The sequence below is a fragment of the Dreissena polymorpha genome, chromosome 10 (assembly GCF_020536995.1).
Source record: "Dreissena polymorpha isolate Duluth1 chromosome 10, UMN_Dpol_1.0, whole genome shotgun sequence".
NCBI classification, from domain to species: Eukaryota; Metazoa; Mollusca; class Bivalvia; order Myida; family Dreissenidae; genus Dreissena; species Dreissena polymorpha.
The window spans coordinates 32,304,674-32,322,401 of NC_068364.1; the positions used below are offsets into that span (position 1 = coordinate 32,304,674).

The 17,728-nt window shown below is 37.0% G+C and overlaps 1 protein-coding gene across 1 annotated transcript; it reads left to right on the top strand.

The window, feature by feature from the left end:
- The first annotated feature begins 13,124 nt into the window (after positions 1 to 13,124).
- On the top strand, positions 13,125 to 17,678 carry LOC127848479 (uncharacterized). Its single transcript, XM_052380962.1, has 5 exons — positions 13,125 to 13,531; positions 13,893 to 14,126; positions 15,233 to 15,455; positions 16,014 to 16,129; positions 16,427 to 17,678. Exons 1-5 carry the CDS (start codon positions 13,165 to 13,167, stop codon positions 17,212 to 17,214), a joined length of 1,728 nt encoding a protein of 575 aa, XP_052236922.1. The 5' UTR covers positions 13,125 to 13,164; the 3' UTR covers positions 17,215 to 17,678.
- The last annotated feature ends 50 nt before the right edge of the window (positions 17,679 to 17,728 follow it).

Sequence of the window (17,728 nt, forward strand, 5' to 3'; positions counted from 1 at the left end):
ACCTAAACGCCAACCCTAAGTTCAAGGTCAAAGGGGTCAAAATTTGTGTGTGTATGGGAAGGCCTTGTCCATATACACATGCATACCAAATATGAATGTTACATCTGAAGCGACATATAAGTTATGAGCATTTTTTCGAAACCTAAATGCAAAGTGTGACGGATAGACAGACGGACAGTGCGATCACTATATGTATATATATGTGTTTCACTTTGTTTTGGTAAATTAGTAATGTAGTTAAAAGAACAGAATCATCAATTATAAAGTTATTGATTATAAAGTGTTGCTGGCATATTTGATGCATTCATCTAGCTATAAGAAGGTCCCTGTTTTATCCCCACTGGCACTGAGCGAGGGTTCTCAAAATCTTTAAACAATATGAATAAGTTTAAATAGGGTCGAGAAAGCCTTGTTGATATGGGGGCTAAACACCTGAAACCAAAGCGACCCAGGTTAAAGGCCGAGGCCAAATAAATAAACCAGAGGCGGCATGAGCCTGCTATACTCTGAACAAGTATTGTTTCTTCTTAGAAAACTGGCTTAAGTGTCTTACTAAGCTTTAGACTTTGAGTTTCAGTGCAATCTATCAAAAATAAATTGGTTAAATTAAATAATAATTTGTAAAAAATAAACATTCTGCACAAATTCAATTATTTACTTTACCTGTGTGCATGAATCATTTCAGTCTTGATGGTTAGTGAACTATGTCAAAAGCACCATAGCTATAAAACACTTGTATTTTGAATATTGCAATGTTCCACAGAAATGATGCTGATGATAATTCTACACGATCATGACATGAAAAATGATGAATTATTAGATATATTTCTAAATTCCATTTCCACCAACAATTCGGTTATTCCACTACCAGTTCACATGCTTCGTACACAGTTGAAAATAACACTATTCCACTCAACAACCGTGACACATGTACTCATTTTTTCAACTTTTCGCAATTAAAATTGTTTTCTACTGTTATTGTTGTTGTTGTACTTTTGAAAGTAGTTCGAAAGATGGCGACTATTAACCCAGAGATTGATTTATGAAATAAATCGTCTGCTGATCCAGAGTGGTTAATTGTTTGTATTGTTGAATGGTAATGTGCTTAAAACAAAAACAAAAACGTTACTACATTAAACTGATTTTTAATACATAAAATGAAATGCAATTACTGTTTTGTGGTTGTAACAGACAACTATGCAATAAATCAGCGATGTGTACCAAAATTTAGGAAACCATGTTTTAAATATTGTAGAGAAAAAACAACGTACAGTTTACTGGAAGAACTATGTTTGACTTCCCCTAGCGTTCTCAGAGATTGTCGTTATGTTTGAAAAAAACACCTTTAGATTTGTCATTAACAGAAAGGTTCGTATCCATGTCCTTAAATATTTGTATTAAACATATTCGATAATTATACACACATGAAAATCCGCTTTGTGATGCATATATAAGGTTATTAGGGTATAAACCCTATATGCTTCAATATACTATTCAAATGTAAAAGAAAACATTTATCTAAAACTAACATACTTCTACTTAGTCGAATAAGATTTGATGGAATAAAAGCAGACCCCATTTAATGTGTATGGTAACTTTCACAACCCCCCAAAAACTGCTACATAATGTAGGATATCATGTCCTTTATATCATATAAAAAGTGTACCAAAATTGGACATCCGGAAAGTTGCCTATTCACGATGGCGTCCAACATGGTCAACAAAACATATTAATGATGATAACTGTGTGACTATCCACTCACATTTGATGATTTTGGTGTCAATAATTAGGTTTCGGGGGTGGAGGATCAAAGAACAAATTACGATAATTTAAAAATTGTTAGTCTATAACGCAACATAGAAATTCAACATGGCATTCAAATTGCTGCTTACACAATGACCACAATTTCATAACGTGATGATTGAGAAAGTGAGTAAATGTAAGGTAAGTCCAATATGTAATTCATCGCCGCCCTATCGTGCGACAAACGTTTCAGTGTTATTTGACTAAAAATGGTCTAGACCTATAACCTGGGTTAGTCGACTAGAGAGGCTCATAAACCTTATTAAGAAAGCGTTTCAAAGTAGCCTTCAAAAAACCACATGCTACACTTGAACCAAATCACCTTTTATACAGCACATATTGCTCAAGTATTGTTAGATTCTAACTGAAATGCTCCTTGGAGTCAATTCGTACCTTATCTGTTTAAGACTGTGCCTTATACATAATGTTTTGAAAAGTTTGCTCCCTTGATGATAAGCATACCACAACATTTGCATGGAAAATAGCAGACAAATGTGATTTTGCCCATTGGAACCTAGGTATATACCTCAAATCATCAAACTTGAGTGGATAGTTACAAAGTTATGCTCATTAATAGGTTTTGGTGGTCATCGTGTCAGCTATCTTAAATAAAACTTTTCGGTGGTCAGATTTTGGTAAACTTAATGTGTTATAAAGCTATGTACTACCCTACCAGATGAGTTAAAATACCTTGTTAAGCTACCTACATCCCTAGCAGATGAGTTAAAATACCTTGTTAAGCGGTTTGTTGTTTTTAGTTGTTGTTTTTTTTGTTTTGTTCTTGTAGTTGTTGTTGTTTGTTTGTGTTTTTTTTTGTTTTTGTTTTTTTTGGGGGGGGGGGGGGGGAGTTAAAGTGTATATTACTTACAAATCACTGTATCGGCCATGAGCAATGAATATTTAGATATTGTTCCATAAAATTGGCAAACAATCTTGTAAACAATATTAAAATGACAAGTAATATTATGTTTCCAAATGTATTCCTGTTTTAACCATTAAAATACACATGCCAAAAGGTCTCATAGTTCTTACCATCGGCAAATACCCACATGCGACGTACACTATATTATAAATGTATGTTACGTAATATTAAATCAAACATGAGTTACTGAGGATGGGTTGCGCGTGAAGCTCGCGCAAATTTCTTCATAAAACACAATCTATTAAAATGTTCGCAAGTGTTTTTCAAATGCGAATGTACATTTGAGATTACGCCATCTAAGCTGTCACGTGATAAACGGTCAATGAGTTTCACCAAGAAGGACCACGTTGGAAACCATGATCTGTTAATGGCGTTTGATGAAGAGAAATACATTTGTAAACACTCGATAAGAAGGAGTAAACATGGAAATGTATGTCATACAATTGTATTCATAAGAACATATATGTACGCATGAATATGTATATAAATATGTTTGCACCGAATTCAAAGAGCCTATGCTAATATTCATGAAAAGTATACATAAATATCTTGTTAATAGTAATTATGATGATTTAGATGTAAGCGAGAATGTTTGTAAGGAAAAGTATAACATATACTCATGTTGCTATAATTATATTATTGTAACCTTATTTATTTAATAAAGGTTGTATTAAGTTACCCCAAAGATCTATCATTAAACACGTTATTTAGTTAAATTAGCTATCTTTACTTTTTTATTTCTCGGATATCGTAGGGGTGCATTTCTGTTGAAAGACGAAATGCATAAATGTCATGGTAGGGAAAATAGTTCGTATAAACGCCTTGCTTTTCAGTAAAGCGCATTAGATATCTGGGAAAACGGGATTAATTAAATGTGCGTAAAGTGTCGTCCCAGATAAGCCTGTGCAGTCTGCACAAGCTAATCAGGGACGACACTTTCCGCTGTCATTGTATTTTTTGTTTAAAAGAAGTCTCAACTCAATGAAAATCTAGTTTATTCGGAAACGGCCGCCCTTTATTAGCCAGTGCTGACTGCACATTGACTGCACATGCTTAATCTTGGATGACACTACGCACATGAAATAAGACCCAATTTCCCAGATCGCGGCTCATATCTAATATCGCGTCCTTTCGAATCGTCCAGACAGTGCCTTTAAATGTGCATTTTCACGTTTTGGTAAATTGATAAAATAAAAAATGTTTCAGATTCGCAAATTTTCGTTGAAAATATGATATTTGTGAAGAAACAGTAATACTGAACATTTACCATGCTCTAAAATCTCCATTATATGCATCTTTTGACGATTTCAAAACCTGAAAATTATAAAGCGTTGCAACGCGAAACGATTGAAATATTTGGAGAGTTCTGTTGTTGTCGTTATATTTTGTGCTACTGCGAGGATTGCTTATATAAAGTATAAAATGCGTCCCTGATTGCAATAGCACGGGTGGCCGAGTGGTCTAAGCGAAAGACTTTTTCTGCAGGACTCCATGGGTCAGTGGTTCGAGCCCAGTTGAGGTTTACTTTTTTCTTTCTTTTATTATATTATTGTTTTGTTTACTTGAGCTTTTCAGATCGAATGTTTACTTTTATCAATGTAAAGCATTTAATGGCAAACTTCAATACATTCCAAAATCTGTTAAAAAGCCCCTTTAAGCCTTGATGCTTGCCAATGTTTTCCAGAGGTTTTAGGATTATACATTTTGAAATAAATTGGAATACCTGTAACTTCAAATCATGCGAGCCATTTTGGTCGATTGCATTTCTGTTTGATTCATGGATGATTATACTCAGCGCCCTAAGAACTATATCAGTCGTGTTCTGAGAAAACTGGGCATGATGCATGTGCGTAAAGTGTCGTGCCTGATTAGCCTGTGCAGTCCGACACTTTCCGCTTTTCTGACATTTTTCGTTTAAATGAAGTCTCTTCTTACAAAAAATCCAATTTAGTCGGAAAATGTCGTCTCTGATTAGCCTGTGCGGACTGCACAGGCTAATCTGGGGCGACACTTTACGCACGTGCATTAAGCCCAGTTTTCTTAGAACGCGGTCCATATAAACCTCGTTCTGGGAAAACTGGGCTTTAATCATGTGCGGAAAGTGTCGTCCCAGATAAGCCTGTGCAGTCAGCCTGAACTGCGTTTTCGCTACGCAGAGACTTCCATAAACGAAAATAGCATAAGCGATGAAAATGTCGAAATGCACATGCTAATTTAGGATGACACTTTATGCACAAGCATCCCAAAAAGAGGCTTATATAATGGAATTTTAAAAATTATTTCTTAAATAATCGAATTTAAAACTAATGTGACCAAAGCTGGGAAAATCAGTCTTGTGTTAAAAAAATCGCATTTTGACTTTTTGGCAATTTTAGATTCTCTACACATTGTAGTTCACAAAAATGATATAGATTTTTTATTTATCACATTCAAATATAATTTTATGACCTTCCAAAGTGAAAAACCCCTTCATTTTACTGTCACGAAAAGTTATCATTTAATTAAAAAAACTAAAACATTTTTCAAACAACAAGCAAACTGTTTTATTAAAACAATAATCTTTCGTAAGTCAAATACATAATTATAATGCAATAAACTGACAAAAGCCTTATGCACATCTAAAATGTACCATTTGTATTGCTATGGTAACTGATCTACATAATAATAAAATCACCAGAGCACACAATCACACCTTTTATAAATATATGAATTGTATTATCAATAAAGTGTTTGTTTAAAGGCAAACACAATATTAATTGCACTGTTTTTGTAACTAGTTAAACAATAACAATCAATAATTTTTGTGTCCCATGAAGTGTTGGTTGAAAGTACACTTGGATACTCAATGTTTCAGTAAATGTAATAATCATTATTTCTGATATTGTAAAATAGACCCAATAAACAATACTTTATACATGTCAATTGTTTGTTTTGTTACTATGGAAACAATGAAGCAAACAAACAAAATTATAGGATTTTCATGGTAAAACATAAATAAATACAATATTCACATTGATTTTTTTCCCCATTTTTCGGAAGGCAGTCTGTGTCCATTAGGTGAAAACAATTGCAAAGTAACATTGAAAGGTTGATTTTTGTTTTGTAAATATGAGATTCAAAAAGCTTGAAAACAAGCTTGTGCAATTAGAACAACAAACTATTGTACTGAACACTTCAAAACCTGTATCAACGGACAGATTTAACACTCATATACATGAACATGTATTTGCTTTCCTCAGAATAGAGGATTTTTGCACTGTTTGTGAGATAATATATCACCCAATACCTTGGCCAAACTAAACGCTGATACATGATGAATGTCATTGTTGTGGCATGATCAGACAAGATCAGATGTGTCTCTTAATGCATCTTCTGTTTTTTGGGGGCAATGTCTGTTTTTTGTCGCTTACCAGTAGCGGGTTTTGGACATGTAAAGTTTTTGGCTTCATCTGTGCGACAGAATTCACGAATGTGTTCAAATGGTACCACTGACGGTCCAGATCAAGCCCTTTTGCAAACATTTCTTTTGGCAGGTCGTCACAGCTCACATTAACATTCACTTTCGAGACCTTCCTGAAAGTGATTCTGACTATTGGTGAGTCACTAAATTCCCTGCACTCCACAACACCGGGATGATCTGCTGACACATGGAAGTGGTGACATTCTTTATGTGGTGAAACAATGTCAAAAGATAATCCTTCCAATCGTAGAACACAACAGGATTGGAAGTGTCCCCCACAAGCTGGGGAATGTTGTGGCCTGTCCTTAACGATTACCCCACAGGCGCTGCAACATCAGACAACGTTTTTGCATTAAAGTTTTTGTATCAAGATTACCATTTGATAATGAAGCACATGCAAAATATAGTTTCCCTATTATCAAATTATTATTTTCAAGGCTTGAATTTAACTTTTTTTACTACTTGCAAAACATTGCGAGCAGCTTTAGTAACAACTTGCAAAATCAAAAACATTCTTGCAAATTTTAGTTTTATATTAAGTTATTTTCCCTAATTTTTACTGTTTTCATAGAAGAATTTAATTTCTGTTTTTTTTCCTAACTCAACGGTTAACTTTGCTTTATCTTTCTTATTGTTATTTCCGTCTGTGGGCAAAAAGAAACTAGTCATTTTTTCGCAACCAGTCTGTTTAATTTAAATGAACACTTGTGAATAGTAGACTGTTTCACGTTCTTTGTACCAATACCATCCGTGTATCTGTAATATAAGTATAACAGTCTACATACAAGGTGTGTGCTTCCGCATACGGGTATTTGGACATTCTATAAATTGACCTACGGTTTATTGTTCATGACGTGGAGTGCATTTAGCAATATTACTTGTGTTTTTTTTCACTATTTCTTTACTCGCAAAAAAATACTAGTGGCTTAAAAGTTAACTCACATTCGGTATTTTTCACTCGCATTTTGCGAGTGTGCGAGTGTTAATTTCGAGCCCTGATTTTGTTGTTGTTGTTGTAATAGAAAACTACAAAGTTTGAAGGATGATTTTGCATGGGATTTTGTTTTCCCTATAAAGAATTTCATACCAATAAAACAGCTGAAACTACTGAAATAAATATTTATTTTCTTGTTACAAGACATAAAGTACCTACACACTATTTTTAATTGATGTATTTTTTATTATTTTCATTATATTTTATTACATGGCAGAACTATACAACTGAATAGACCTAGGGAAATTCAAACAAGGTACTGTGATTAGGAATTTACCTCCACTTAGACTTCAAGATGCCAAAGTGCCAATCTGGTGTAAACTTGGTATGTCCTACCATCATAAAGCTTAGTGTGATGTTTCTGTGTAAACCTGAAATGTTAAAATATAAGTTTAAAAAAAGGTCAGGCTAGAATTTAAAATATGTATGTTTGTAGTAATTGACTGACTTTAAAAAATGATTTGACCCATTTCTAATTTAAGAGATTTTTCCTTTTGAGATAGATATCAGAGTAAAAAACTAAATTTTAACATTTTCACTATGCATCAACACAATTTTGTGATTGCATTACTGCAAACAAATATTTTTAATAACAGGTTTAGCTAAATTCATTTCTCAACACTGAAAAAAGCTATCAGAAACACAATAACTAAGGGCTTGTTATTACCTACAAGAACTCTCCACAGAAGGTACCAGATGACTATGTAGTTTGTTTTTTTTTTTGGCTGCAACAGTTGTCACACTCAAAGTGAGCATGCTGTTCGCCAAGACCGTATGTTTTGAGATAGGGGTGAACCTGGCTGACCACAGCATTTGCACCTTGACCATGTGACTTGCCTTCGTCTGCGAGGTAAAACACCTGCTTTGCTGTGAAACAAAAGACTAATAAATAAACCGTAATAACTTACTTGAGATACCCAAATAGTTCCTTTGTTCCAATTAATAAATAGGTGGTTTGAAACATTTAGATAATGCATGGTAACTGTCTTATGATAAAAAGATTGCTATTAGACGAGAATGATATCCTCCCGTCCACACGCAAACACAGACAACAATAAAAGTAAATAATGAGTAGTTGATTACATTTTCATCATCTTCTAACACATGAAAACAAATCTTGAGTAGTGGGGTGAGAAGTTTCAAAATAAAGATCATTTACATTAGATAAATCATTTAAAAACGAATGTCCTGGTCTTGTGAAATTTCATATGGAATAGTGCTGGTGCTACTCAATTGAGACATGCTATTAAAAGGTCAATTTTAAATACTAAGTATGCCACCATTTCATGTAAACAATTCAGTTGCTTTCGTACAATTTACTTCCTTGTCAAACTTGCGAGTCGCGAAAATTAATTACAAAGCCAGAATTAACATATATCTTTTACTTACCTATTTTATTCTTGTGACACTATCATTTCCGAACCTTATTTGATCGAAAACATCCATCATTACACGATGTCACTATGATTTACAGTGTTAAATAGCCATTGACAATCTACACTACGCGACAGGTGGCGGTCCATGGAAACACCGAATTCCACTTTTCACCGAATTACAACCGAATTACAACCGAATTACACTTTTCACCGAATTACAACCGAATTCCACATTGAAATGATCGTTGGTATCGTTGATATTAGATACATGTGTACGGGTTCTTCACATGACGCCGGGCTGTTACCGAATTCCACTAATCACAGACCAACGGGCCGAGTTTCCATAGTATTACATTTACCTGATAAGTTCACGAATGTGTAATTCGGTAATCTATATTCGAGGGGAATAATTTGAAGAAAAAATGGATTACAAACCACCAATTGTACCAGTGCTTAAAGGACATATTCATGTTATTTTCTTGAAATTTTCAAAACATGACATCAATTATGAGCCGAGAATTAGTATAAAAAAGACGAAATATCCAGCGCATTTTCGTACCAGATTTAAATCGCGCGATTTACCGACATTAACGTCAGCGTACACAAGACTGATTTTCGCTGACGACGTCACAGTCTTCATTTTAAAAGCCAAAACTCTGATAGCATTGAAACACAATTAGCAACAAAGGGAAAACACTAATTTAAAACAAAAGAATAATGTATCAATCATATTTAAATCAATCAAATAAATCTAAGTTGCACTCATATATACTATATCTATATCATTGGGAGATATCAGTATTAGCAGACAGACAGACAGAATGTTTTATTGGCGTACACTTTTCAGTTTTTTTGTCATTCACAAATAGTCATATATCTACTTATACTTATGTCAACGTTAACATAATTGCATTAAGCTAAATTTAATATTGATCGCGTAAAATTTATTATATATATATAGTAATACATTTTGTGTGATCTTAAACAAATAACAAAACATGCAACTGCTATAAAGAGTTTTGTTCGACTACTAAATGATTAATAAATTGGATATAAATAATAAAGTCGACAAACACGTCTTTGCGAATTACAAAACATGCAACTAAAATATTACAGTTTCGCGCGACAAATATATACATGTATAAATGATGGATGAAACGAATTTAACATAACATGTACCATTATCTTTGTAAGCATGAAACAGCGCGTTCAAAATGTATAGCCTAGCCGCTAACGCCTATGTAGTAATAGTGAAAAGGGTCAGGAGCAACACAGACTGGTTAGGAGCTACACAGTCTGGTTAGGAGCTACACAGTCTGGTTAGGAGCTACACAGTCTGGACAGGAGCTTCACAGCCTGGTTAGGAGCTACACAGTCTGGTCTGGTTAGGAGCTACCCAGTCTGGTTAGGAGCTACACAGTCTGGTCTGGTTAGGAGCTACCCAGTCTGGTTAGGAGCTACCCAGTCTGGTTAGGAGCTACACAGTCTGGTCTGGTTAGGAGCTACACAGTCTGGTCTGGTCAGGAGCTACACAGTCTGGTTAGGAGCTACACAGTCTGGTCTGGTTAGGAGCTACCCAGTCTGGTCAGGAGCTACCCAGTCTGGTCAGGAGCTACACAGTCTGGTCAGGAGCTACCCAGTCTGGACAGGAGCTACCCAGTCTGGTCAGGAGCTACACAGTCTGGACAGGAGCTACCCAGTCTGGTCAGGAGCTACACAGTCTGGACAGGAGCTACACAGTCTGGACAGGAGCTACCCAGTCTGGTCAGGAGCTACACAGTCCGGTCTGGAGGTTCACAGTCTGGTCAGGAGCTACACAGTCTGGTTAGGAGCTACCCAGTCTGGTTAGGAGCTACCCAGTCTGGTCAGGAGCTACACAGTCTGGACAGGAGTTACACAGTCTGGACTATTGAGCTCCTGGCCAGACTGCGCGACTATGCAGGATGGTCTGGGGCTAAGCTGTCTGCATATGGCATAAGATGGCATAAGACCCATTTTCGAATGACGCGGGTTATATTTAAAGATTCCGAGAATAATGAGTGCGTGTATCCTAATTTAGACTAAGTATCTCAAATCAGATAATGCAAATTACGACCATTTTAAATACCATAATACCATATCGCTTTCAAGAAATGACAATACCCATAATCCAGACATATTTTCAAATTATTTGCGAACAGCTAATTATTTTGATATTAAACTTTGAATATTCGACAAAAACCGTTGTCCTCAATGGATTGCGGAGAAATTCCCAAAATTTCCCAGAGGTTTCGCAATTGCCAGATTGTGAAATAACCTCCGCTGTTATATTGTTTGTAACAGACAAATGTCGCAAAGCAATAACAATAGCAGAAACAGTTAAAAAAGGCAACAGCACTGCCTAAATTAAATCAATCACGAGAAGTGGTGCTGCATATGGTGGTTTTCTTCTTCTTCGTTGTTTCCGTCGAATTAGTAGAAGTAGTAGAAGTAGCAGTAGTAGTAGTGGTGGTGGTGGTGGTGGTGGTGGTGGTGGTGGTGGTGGTGGTGGTGGTGGTGGTGGTGGTGGTGGTGGTGGTGGTGGTGGTGGTGGTGGTGGTGGTGGTGGTGGCGGCGGCGGCGGCTGCGGCGTTGGTGGTGGTGGTGGTGGTGGTGGTGGTGGTGGTGGTGGTGGGGGTGGTGGTGGTGGTGGTGGTGGTGGTGGTGGTAGTGGTGGTGGTAGTGGTAGTTGTGGCATTAAGACGATTTTGCTGCTGATTATGATGTATCTAGGAAGGTACGGTGTCTTTTAAGTAGAGCACAGCCCTAATGAAGGCGCGTCTAATTAATTTTGTTGGAATGTAATGGTGACCTAGGGCTAAAGAAAAGAACCTACAATATCGGGACAAACCTGTAACGCCACGCTCTATTAAGCTTTATGCACGTATAACTTACTTAAAGGTTAACTGAGTGTCCTTCAAAACCTCGAAATCTGAACAAAAATAACTGTGAGTGAAAGCCGCTGTTGAAAATTTGAGCCGCGTTCTCCGAAAACGGGGCTTAATTCGTGTGCGTAAAGTTTTATTCCAGATTAGCCTGTGTAGTCCACACAGGCTAATCAGGGACGACATTTTCCGTGTGTATGGTATTTTTCGTTTGAAGGAAGTCTCTTCGTTGCGAAAATCCAAAGAAGGCGGAAAGTGTCGTCCCTGATTAGCCTGTGCGGACTGCACAGTCTTATTTCGGACGATGTTTTACACACATGAATTCGGCCCAGTTTTCCCAAAACGAGGCTAACATGTGGCGAGAGGACACAGGCTAAGACACAAAATGTGTTTTAAGACAAACTATGGTATCCATATTTCACAAAAATTATCAGTTTTGTATTTGAGACATAAAAACATTTGTTTTCATTGTACATTATTTTAAAAGCATAAATGGACGTACTAAATTGATTTTAATAAGATGTGTTTATAAACATGCATACGAGTACGATTTTAATTGACTAAAATATAATAATAAAATAATAATTCTTAATTTAAATTTGGAAATTACATGATCTTTTTTTTGTTTTAGTCGCTTTAAGATTTCATTTTGAAAGACAGACTTAAATAATCAAAGCGAAAAACCGCTGTTCCGGTACGTTGTTTTCTATTCAAAAGAATGTATCGAGCTATCAGAGGAAATTTCACGAGTTAGTGATTCATTTGTTTAAAAAAAAGTTTTATGAAACTAACCCATACTAATAGAGTAATAGCATACATTCAGAATGATAATTTTTTAAGAACGACCATTAGAAACGATTAGATTTATTGTAAGATTATTCGTACATGAACGTAGAATGTTACTTTTATATAATGGCGCGGGTAAAATAACGACTCAATAAAAAGAATGGAATTTATGTATAATTAAAATGGTTGCGAAATGACAATTTACTAAGTTACTTATATGAACATGGATAAGTATGTTTTTAAACAGTGTTGCGTTTTTATGTGATAAACTCGTTGCAATGTTACATATTAAGAGTAAAAATGTATTCTTAAATATCAATCAATAAAAACGATGTAATATATCATATAATGTTTAGTTGAAAATAAAAGAAAACATTCTCTTAAACGTTGCTGGCTCCTATTAACTCACATCTGTTGCAATCATGCTATAGATGAACGAACATTTGAACTTAAATAAGAAAATGACAATTACATACATTTAAATTCGTGTTAAGCGATTGTGAAGCGACGGTCTAAATCGTGTTTATAAACCGTATATCGACATCAAAACACAGGTTACACAATTCTAAAAGTTTGCTTTTGGACCGTACATTGACATCGCACAGTTTACAAAGTAATAAAATTATCCCGCACATCAAAGCACAGGTTAAAACAGTGTACTTATAACGTATATCGACATAAAAGCACGCGTTAAAAATTAGAAGTGTGCTAATATACTGTATATCAACATCAACGCACAGATTGTCAAATTGCGCTTTCATACCGTACATGCACATCAAATCGAAGGCTTGAAAATGGCGGCCGCGGCGAAACTAATGCGGTTGGCGCTCAATCGAGTTCAAAAGCTGAACACGATCCAACCTCCGGACAGGGCGGCAGACGAGACGGCCAAGTTCCTGTCAAAGTTCCCCACGAAATGCATGGAGCACGAAGAACCCGTGAAACGTTTCTGCGCCGATCACGACGTCCTAATCTGTGACGTCTGCGCCCTGTCCAATCACAAGGCCTGTCAGATGGTGATGGGCTTCACGGAAGCGTCCAAGGGCATCCGAAGCAGTCGCGAGGTTACCGTTCTCGAGAACGGGCTGAAGAAAATGATCGAGGATTATGATAAAATGTTCAAGGAACAGTCCGAGATTTTGACGAATCTCGCGGAACAAGAACGAGAGTTCGTGAAGGCGGTAAAACAGTTCCGGGGCGAGATCAACGCCATTTTGGATCGCCTGGAAAACTCGGTGCTCGCTAAAAAAGATAACTACACTACACAGAGGAGAGATACGGTTAAAGGTAAACACATAGTTGTGATAAAAAAGTATGAGCATTGCTTTTGGTAAAACTGTGATTTATGCATGTGCGTAAATTGTCATCCCATATTAGCCTGTGCAGTCCGCACAGGCTTATCATGGACGCCACTTTCCGCAATTATTGCGTTTTGTATTATTCACTGCATATTTTTTTATCATATCATTTTTACTTATGCATGTCTGTCACCATAATAACATGTTATAACTATCCAAAGAGGAAATAGACCATCTATAATGTTGCACAACTTAAGGTCTTACCCTTTTTTCAATAAGTGTAAATGGTCCAAATGTATACATTTATAACAATGCTATTATTTATGAGTGCCAATTAAATATATTTTAAGATCACAAGCAGAGCTGCAAGACGGCAATGACCTTACTGGAGAATTACAGCAAAGAGCTGGACCGATGTTACCTTGCAAACGACAACGAGGCCCTGTTTGTCTCCATGAAGAAAACTCGCGCGGTCATGGACAAATACGAAACGCAGAGAAAGAACATCGCGAAAGCACCGAAGAAGGTGTCCCTGTCTTTCGTCGCTAACAACAGTATCGCCAAGTTCTTTCTGAGTTTACGAGGTAATTTGACAGGCGTTATGCGAAAATGGGTCTAATGCCATAAGCGGCCAGCGTACCTCCATACCAGCCACTCGCGCTATCTGGTCAGGAGATAAACTGTCCGCTAATGATTTCTTGAGCAGGCTGGTATGGGCCTACGCTTTCCTCATATGGTATTAGATCCATTTTCGCTTAACGCGGCTCATTTATTGTTGCGTATTGAAGGTGGAGTGTACCGATGAGCATTAAAAAAAGAAAGTATTCGAAATTGTATTCTCTGTCGTCGTTATATACAACTAATACTATAGAACAGGTCCCATTTGGGGAAAAAAACAAAGATTGCATTTTAATATATAACATATCATGAGTAAATATACCATAAGCATCCCAAAATTAAATTAACCCGATATGAAAATACTTTAAAATAATGACAATTCGGTGTTATGTCTAATTATTAAGTCGAACAACATATTCGCACCAAATGTAATTAATTTCAAGTTATATGTCCATTTAAAGGTCTTCATACTTAGTAGCATATAAACGGTAACGTCTGGTTCGAATACTTTAACACATGTATTAAATCTTCAGACGCACGTGTTTACCACGTTTAATATAGTTTTAAACTTCATATTAAGTATATTATATAGTGTTTAGAGATATATTGTCAAACGACCACCTGAACATGTTTTAATTTTACATATCTGTTTTGTTATGTGAGATTTGTCTTACATATTTCGCAGTCTATGATAATGATCATGGTAACTTGATCTCCATGGTTACAGCGTTATTTGATATGCATGGTTTCATAGTAAATTGGTCTCCATGGTTTTATGATAACTTCTCTTTTGTGGTTAGATTGTTAACTTGATCTATATTTTTGCCATGTACGTTGATCTCCATGTTACAGGTAAATCGATCTCCGTGATTTCTTGTTAAATCGATTCTCATGGTTGCATGGAACATTGAGCTACATTGGTACATGTACAATTTATCTCAATCATTACAGGATACATTGTCTCCGCAGTTTCGTGATGAATTTATCTATATCGTTACGAAGGTAATCGATCATGGTTATGTGGTACATAGATACCTGATTGTATATGGGAAGTCGAATTCCATGGTTACAGATTTTGGAGACATGAAGGCCGACACATCGGTAGTCACGTCCGTTCCCAGTGGAAATGGCGCAACCACGGAGCGGCGCACCAGCAAGGGGAGTCTGAGTAGCGCCGGTGCACCGCCATTGAGCGACCGGAAGTTCAGCCTAGTCAGCCTGCAGCAGTTTGACCGTCGCATGAGTTCCAGCTCCAACAGCCTACAGACGTCCGAGCGAATAAACCTTTTGTCGAGGTCAGTTGATGTATTAAAAAAGTAAATACATGTCTTTGTAGTTTACCTCATGTCTACAATCTATTAAACAGCTCATATCTCTAAGATTGTAACGAATTACTATTGAGGGAAATCACTGCTGCGATAAGTTTTGCAAAAATGAACGAGTTATTTCCCCTGATAAAGCTTTTTACATGCTATTTAAATGCCGTTTTTTTCTTAAGATCAGATATTATTGTACGGACTGTTCTTTCTGGTTCCTGTCAGATATTTACTTTTCCATAAATAAGTATTATGAATTTCTGTAAAACTGGGCCTTGCAAGAAATTGGTAATCATTTTGTGTGAGTTTTTTTTTAATGAGCCTCGTTTTGGGAAAACTGGGCTTCGTGCATGTGGGATAAGTGCAGTCCCAGATTAGCCTGTGTTGTCCGCACAGGCTAACAAGGGACGACAATTTCCGCCTAAAGTGGATTTTCGTTTGGAAGAGGCTCCCTTTAAACGAAAAATTTCACTTAACCGGGAATTAACATGCATTATGCCTAGTTTTCGCAAAACGAGGCTCAAATGTTCTCTTCAGTGACGACGTCAAATCAGAAGCGTTTAAAACGAACCTGAGTTTACCGAAAATCGAATCTTCTGTCCAGATGCTAAATAACGACAATCTACCGAAAACCAGGCGCCCCACCCATGTCGGTAAGCAGCGGTACTTTTTCTTTACTTTTTCGAGCCTTGGATATTCTTTGCGATGCTGACGATTTATTTCGTTATGGGAAATCTAGGCTTACTGCATGTGCGTTGTGTCGTCCCAGATTAGCCTGTATTGGGACGACTCTTTCTCCGCTTTTTTAGTTTAAAAGAAACTTTGAAAGAAAAATCCTGTCGAGGCGGTCTGCTCACTCGACATGTTAATCTGGGACGACACTTTACGCACGTGCATTAAGTCCCGTTTTCTTAAAGCGCGGTCAATATATATTGTTTTCATTCGTTCAGGAGATGTATCCGTGTTCCTGGAAAGTGACACTGAAATGCCGTTCATCACTGGTATAACCTTCATGGCGGACGATCACGTGGTCTTAGCTGATGACGCAAACAAAAATGTGAAGCTATTCACGCATGCGTTCTTCCCCGTCGCTATGGTAGCGCTGACGTCACCACCACGTGACGTCGCACCAATCAAATTGCAGCAAGTAGTCGTCACTATACCAACAGAGAAAGCACTGCAGTTCATCGACCTAGGCAAAGAATTGTTGCTCAGAAATAAAATAACTTTAGATTTTGAGTGTTTCGGTGTGACTTGTTTTAATCAGGAGCTATACGTAACATCCGGGTTCTCAAGTGAGCGGGAAATTCGTATTATGTCTTTATCCGGAGAAGTACGTAAGCGAATACGTCCCGGAATCGTGGACTTACGATATCCGTTGTACATCGCTGTCGATCCGAAGTATAAAACTATTTTCGTCTCGGATTACAATCACGGGGTTGTGGGCGTGGACACGAATTCGGGTGAATTGAAATTCAAATGTAAAGACACGGACGTACACGGGTACTACAAAGGTATCACAATAGGTAATAAAGGCAATATATACGTGTGCACTTGGAATCTACACGGGGTCAGTCGTGTACACTTGGACGGGAGGGGACTGGAGACAGTGATCCCCATGCCTGGGAAAGAGGGGAGAAAACCACACTCTGTGGCGTTTAGTAAGAAATCCGAGCGTTTGGTGATCTCCCTTTGTGGAGGAAAAAGAGCGTGTCTGTCTGTTTACAGATATCAATAACACTGGATAAATATCATTTACGCCTCGTTTTTGGAAAACTGGGCTGAATGCATGTTCGTAAAGTGACGTCGCAGATTAGCCGGTGCAGTCCGCACAGGGTAATTAGTTCCGAAACTTTCCGCGTAACTGGATTTTTCCTAATAATAGACTTCTTTAATACGAAAAGTATTTTTAAGCGTTAAGTGTTGGCCCTAGTTAGCCACTGGGGTTTGCACAGGCTAATGTGGAACAACATTTTACGCGCATGCATTAAGCCCAGTTTTCCCAGAACGCGGCCAAAATCTTTGCACTCGGAGTAAATGAGGATAAATTAAATAGAAAGCGGGGCATCCTTATTTAGTGATGTTGCCTATTGTCGTACATTATGTACTGAAGTTACTTCTTAAGCGCGTTAGTTTGGTAAGAAATAAATAAAAGCGAAGTTATTATTTGTAAAAAAAAGATTTAGGGGTTGTCGATACATTGTTGAAAGAAACTTGTTTATTAAATTGTATGGAAAACAAATTAGTTTCTT